The sequence below is a fragment of the Galeopterus variegatus genome, unplaced genomic scaffold, assembly GCF_000696425.1.
Source record: "Galeopterus variegatus unplaced genomic scaffold, G_variegatus-3.0.2 Scaffold1036, whole genome shotgun sequence".
In the NCBI taxonomy this organism is placed as follows: domain Eukaryota; kingdom Metazoa; phylum Chordata; class Mammalia; order Dermoptera; family Cynocephalidae; genus Galeopterus; species Galeopterus variegatus.
The window spans coordinates 53,069-59,068 of record NW_007727147.1 but is presented as its reverse complement, the minus strand read 5'-3'; the positions used below and the strand labels follow the sequence as shown (position 1 = coordinate 59,068).

General features: G+C 47.3%; 1 protein-coding gene across 1 annotated transcript in view; it reads right to left on the bottom strand.

Annotated features, from left to right (window-relative positions):
- Positions 1–3,128: 3,128 nt before the first annotated feature.
- Positions 3,129–6,000, bottom strand: part of MARCH4 (membrane-associated ring finger (C3HC4) 4, E3 ubiquitin protein ligase) — a 47,300-nt gene continuing 44,428 nt past the window's right edge. Inside the window, exon 5 of the mRNA XM_008574360.1 lies at positions 3,129–3,912. Coding sequence (XP_008572582.1) covers positions 3,545–3,912 — 368 coding nt within the window. The 3' untranslated portion in view covers positions 3,129–3,544. The remainder of the gene's footprint in view (positions 3,913–6,000) is intronic.

Below are 6,000 nucleotides of genomic sequence, written 5' to 3'. Positions count from 1 at the left end.
ATGTCTACAAGATGTCGATGTGGTCAACCTCTGGATGTCTTGTGACTATGATATATTAAAAGTGTTGTGACCAATGAGCTTTTAACTTAAGGTTACTACGTGCATCAACAGGAAAGCTTTGATCTTTGACTTGTTAGCTTTTCAGTCATTGTCTTACCTGTGCTTGCCTTGCTTCAGATTAATGGATAACCTCCTAGTAAAAGACCTAGAAAGGGGAGTCATAGAAAGGGCAAGTAAAACTGAAGGGACCAGAAGATGGAGTTAGTATGGCCTTTGTTCTAACAATTCCCTAGGCTACTTATTGCTCCACATTAAATAACTACACAGGAAATCTAGACACTTGCCTGGTGGCATGAAGGATGGCTTGCAAGGGGGACAGTGATCTCTGGTCATCAGGATATATTTTTACCTCGCTCTGCAGAGATGTATATAAAATATAAAAACCAACTCATCCATTTCTATACCCATAAGCTCCATTCCCCAAGGCACAGGGAGCTTACCATCCTGTTGGGTGGAGAAGTCAAAACTTGACTTTTCTTTTCTACTGTAAAATTGACCTTGAGAATTACGTGTAAGTTGAAAAAAGAGGAGCCATGTCCCCTGGATACTAAAGGTACTCCTGTATTCTTCTAAGAGTGTCTTATTCATTCAGAAATATTTATTGAGCACCTACTATGTGCCAGGTCCTGGAAATACAGCAGTGAACAAGAAAGATGAGGTCCTTACTCTCTTGGAGCTTGCATCATCAAGATCCAACAAACTCCAGCATTTTATGAGAATTTTTCGTTAATTTCCTTTTCAGTACAACATAAGGAATGATGACCTTGAATGACCACAAAATTCTAAAGTTCCCTGTAATCACCAAAGAAAGACAAGGTGGTGGTCACTATGGCTTTGATGATATGCATATTTTGTTGCATTCTAATATTTTTTGAAAATAGATAGTTCATGTAATACATCTATATTCTCCATAAATATTTAACTAATCTAAATGGCCTGTTCCTAGACTACACTGAAATTACACACCCTTACTCTATGTGACTGTCGATTTTCACTTGTTTCTATGTTTTTCTTGTATGTGTCCTTGGTCTCTCACCAGTTATCTTGTCTTTTCTAACCCTCTGGATGTGAATTTCATTGGGGAGGAATCTCCCTAGGCCTGTGCTCATCTCACAGCTGACACTGCCTGACAGTCAGGCCCAAGGAAAGAAGGCCAGGTCAAGTTGAAGGGAGGAGAGATCTTGTCTGTTGCCTCATGATATGTACAAGCCCTCAGATGGGGCGCTAACCTGGGTGCTATTCTTTGACATTTTAAGGAAAACTGTCAAGGGAATGAGGTCCTAACACCCCTGTCCTGTGGCTCTCCCAGCATTTGTGAAAAGACCTGATAGGGTGGAGTTCCCTAAACTTCCTCCCAGGAGTAATGGTCTCTGCTTTGAGGATTCTGGGGCAGAACTCTTTGGATAGTGTAGGAGTTGTTCCTCTTTTGTACCTGAAGGAATGCATCTGCTAGGAAGCCACGAAGAGGTCAGGAGTCTCAGGGCTTCACTGTAGGTTTACACACACACACACGCACACGCACACGTGCACATAGGAAGCCACGAAGAGGTCAGGAGTCTCAGGGCTTCACTGTAGGTTTACACACACACACACACACGCACACGCACACGTGCACGCACATGCGCACACACACACTCCACACACACTCTAGGGAACATCCTTGCCTGCCCCACCCCATCTGTACTCTTGAAGGAGGAATGAAAATGCTTTTGATTTCTTGCCATGGAGGAGACTCTAGTGGTGGAGCAGACACAAGGGAGGAAGAAGGCAGCTTATACCAAAGAGGGAGGACGGGAAAGAGGAAGGAAAAACTCACATATGGAAAGGGACACAAGTGGTAGGGAAAGAAATTTTATTTTCAAGCTTTTAAGAGAGTATTACAAACAACAGAGAGTTTTAAAAAACCCTAAAAACTAGTTTAAAAAAGTATTTGACAGTGTCTTTTTAATACCCACGGATGACGTGGCCATTGTGCATTGACAACAAGAAACTCTGCAGGTGACCACCCAATGGTCTACCCTGGCAGTGTCCCAGGAACAAACAGGTGGACTCCAGGGACAGTGCTCCCTGCCAGGACCCCTGGGCCTGCCTGGCTGCATGGGAAGGACCAAGGAGCACATAGCACTGAGCATTAGCCAAACTGCCTCCTTGGGGAGTGTCCCAAGCAACAAGGAATACTTAAACTGGTCTCCACTCCACTCCTTGGGGCACACTGGCCAACTTCCTCTCACCCTGGGCAGCAGGTACCCGACTGAGGGGGGACCTATCTGTGCATGTGCCAAGGCAGGAGGGGGCATGGCACTGATAGTGCCCTGGCCATGGGTAGGTTTGGGTAGTTGGGAAAGTCGCTCCTGGATTGACAGCTTCAAAGGAACTGTGCTTGAGATACCCACTGGAAATCTGCACTTTTCTCTAGGCGAGCATTTGTGTGTGTGTGTGTGTGTGTGTGTGTGAGATACCCACTGGAAATCTGCACTTTTCTCTAGGCGAGCATTTGTGTGTGTGTGTGTGTGTATGCTTCCTGTAAACATCTTTGAGCCAAATCACCATAAAATAAAGTAACAAGGGCACAGAAAGACACCCATCTCCAAACCTACACCCTCTTTGAGACCACCTGAAATTAGGAGTTCCAGTTTGAAAGGTGCTTTAGGGAGGAGACATACACCTCCCTCTGGCCACTCACAACAACGTCTCCCTCCCTGCATCAACCACCCCAGAGTCCCTAAAGCCATGTGAATCAGTGAGTCCTGCCCTCCCCCCCAGGTGAGCCCAGAAGCCCAAAGGCATATGTCCTCCCTGCCAGCCCACACCCGTCCCTCCCCCACCCCCAACAGCCACAGGAGATGGCCCAGGGAGAAACAAAGACAAACTCAAGGTTAAAACAGAGCAGGTGACACATGCTTTTCAGGTGAGCCCAGAAGCCCAAAGGCATATGTCCTCCCTGCCAGCCCACACCCGTCCCTCCCCCTCCCCCAACAGCCACAGGAGATGGCCCAGGGAGAAACAAAGACAAACTCAAGGTTAAAACAGAGCAGGTGACACATACACATGCTTTTTCCCTCAATCCCCTTTGCATTCCCTCTCTGCTGCACATGTGCCTGCGGGCACCGCCATGCCACCCAGGCCAACCCACAGCCTCTGCTTCACCCTGTGCCTTGCCGATGGGTACACCTGGATGATTCTGTTCTATTCGGTTAGGTTCAGACCGTATTGCACTTTGTTGTTGATTTGTACTGGTTTTCATTGCTATTGTTGTTGGAGAATGGCACTGACTGACTGCAAATCACAGAACCCTTTCAGGTGCCAGCCCCTCTCCAGCTCTGCCCCTGCTCCCCGGCTCCCTCAAGGCCCACTACCCTCTGCTTGCTCTCTCTGTTCTGGCCCCTGGGGTGCCACCTGGACTCCACTTGCCTGCTCCCTGGCCCCCTCCCAGCCCAGCCTCCTTCTCTGGCACGGTCACAGCCTTCCTCCCAAGTCTCTCCTTTCACACCGTCGTCACTCTCATGACGAGCTCTCGGCTGCCGCCCTGGGGGCTCCGCTGTTCGTGAGGTCTCAAGTGACTCAGGATGTGCAGGATGGTGTAAGCACAGTGGTGTTGGGACAGAGGAGCTGAGGGGTGGCTGGTGGCCCGGGCTGGGCCCTCCTCAGGGGCAGGGGTGCCTGCTGCCTCCTCTTCAGAGGAGGGGATATTGGCCTGGGTGGATGAGGAGGTCCGGGGGTTTGTCCTGCCTCCTGCCTTTTGATCCTCCAGGTCTTTTGTCTTGTCATAGTTCAGCACTTTCCACTGCTGGTTGACAGCCTGCCACCGTTTAAAGATGCGGTACACGGAGGGTCCCTCATGAATGATGAGACCTAGGGCAGCAGAGAGAGGAGAAAAACAAAGGTCAAGTCAGAGACAGCCGGCCACTGCCGGGAGAAAACCACCATCTCCCTTAATTTACAAATGGATACAGGTGTTGGGGTGAGCTGGTTTTTTTATTGGTATGATTTGTGCTTTTCAACTCTACCATCCGTCTCTGAGCCACATGATTGCCATCCCCAGACTCCCAGGCTCACCAGGTCTTCAGTAGGTAGAAGGTGGAGGGACCACCACACCAAGTTCATGAAACAGTTGAGCACCTACATGCAATGTCTTTGCCTGCTTCTCCGCCCCTTTCTTGGCTTGAACAATCCAAATTCATCAATTAAGGAATAATGTAAATATCTTTTCCTCCCTCTGTTATGTACCCATGGCACTCAGGACTAAGCAGATGCTGAATGAATCATGTGCTTTTAAAGGCACCGTAAAAGAAACACATGGTCATTCCTTACCTGCTGAGTGATGTCTGAAATTCCACTGGTTAGCTCTTTGCACAAATAGCCCAATGCTGCCAAAATACAAACATCCCAGGGAGAGATTGTTTTGATGCAGTCATATTAGCCAGAGGCAGTGGTAGAGTGGAAACAAGCCACAGCAGGCAACAAGGCAAATAAACATTAATTGTTCCAACTGTGTGCCAAGCACTGGGGATACTGCAGTGAGCAGGACAGGCAGAGTTCTGCCCTCAGAAAGTTTACAATCTAGTGGAGAGACACACAACAGACATGTAAACAAACCAATAAGACTATTTCCAGTGTTGACAAATGCTATGAGGAAGATAAAATAGGGTTAAATAGCCATTGGCTTCAGGCATTGAGGGTCCTGTTTTAGCAAGGGTAGTAGGAAAGGCCTTTTGGAGGAAGCAATATTTGAGCTCAGACTTAACCAATAAGAAGGGATCCAGGCAAAGATCCAGAGAGAGAGAGCACTTTAACGGTAAGAACTGCAAGTGCAAAGGCTGGAGATGGGAATGGAATGAACAAGGGTCAGAAAGGTCAGTGTGACCACTGCAGTGAATGAGTGGGGAAGTGGAGGGAGATAAGGTGGGCAGAGGACAATCTATTATAGGGCCTTGTAGGTCATGCCAAGGAATTTGCATTTCTTCCTGAGTATAATGGGAAGTCATTGAAAGGTTTTAAAAGGGGGAATGATGTGACCTTCATAAAGTTCCCTCTGGCTCATGAGGGAACAATCAACTGAAGAGGGACAAGAGTAGGGGCAGAAGACCAAGCAGGAAGGGATGTAGTGATTCAGGCTGGAAGTGATTGCAGCCTAGACTTGGGTCATAGGAGTGGAGACAGCGGGAGATTGTTGGAGTCAGGATGGGTATTAGAGGTAGAGCTGGCAGGCTTGACAGGTGAGGTGTAAGTGAAGAGAAAAATCTGGAGAACTCTGAAGCTTTGGCCTCATCAGTTGCATAGACAGGGGTGCCGTTTGCGGGGATGTGGAGGGCACCAGGGTCAGGGATATGGATTTATGTAGTGGTGGTGGCTGTGACTGTATTAGTGTCCTATTGCTGCTTGTAACAAATGATCACACATTTGGTGTCTTAATACAACACACATGTATTCTCTTACAGTTCTGGAGATCAGAAGTCTAAAATCAGTCTCACTGAGCTAAAGTGAAGGGGTCAGCTGGGCACCTTCTGGAGGCTTTGAGGGGAGCATCTTTCCTTGCCTTTTCAGCTTCTAGAAGTTGCCTTCATGCTTTGCCTGTTCCTTGCATTACTCCAGCCTCTTTCTTCTGTTGTCACATCTTATGCTCTCTTCTGTCGGGTCAAATCTCTTTCTGCCTCCTTCTTACAGAATGCTTGTGATTACATTAAGGGATTACCTGAATAATCCAGAATAACCTTTCCATTTCAAGATCCTTAAATCAATCACATTGGCAAAGTCCCTTTTTCCATATAAGGTAACATTAACATGTTCAGAGATTAGAGCCTGGATGTCTTTGGGGGCCATTGCTCAGCCTACTTCAGTAATTAATATTTATATATTGGTTATGGTAAATTTAAAATGTCTGATAGAAATCTAACTGTAAGGGTCAGGTGGGCAATTGGATACATGAGTCTGAAGCTTAAA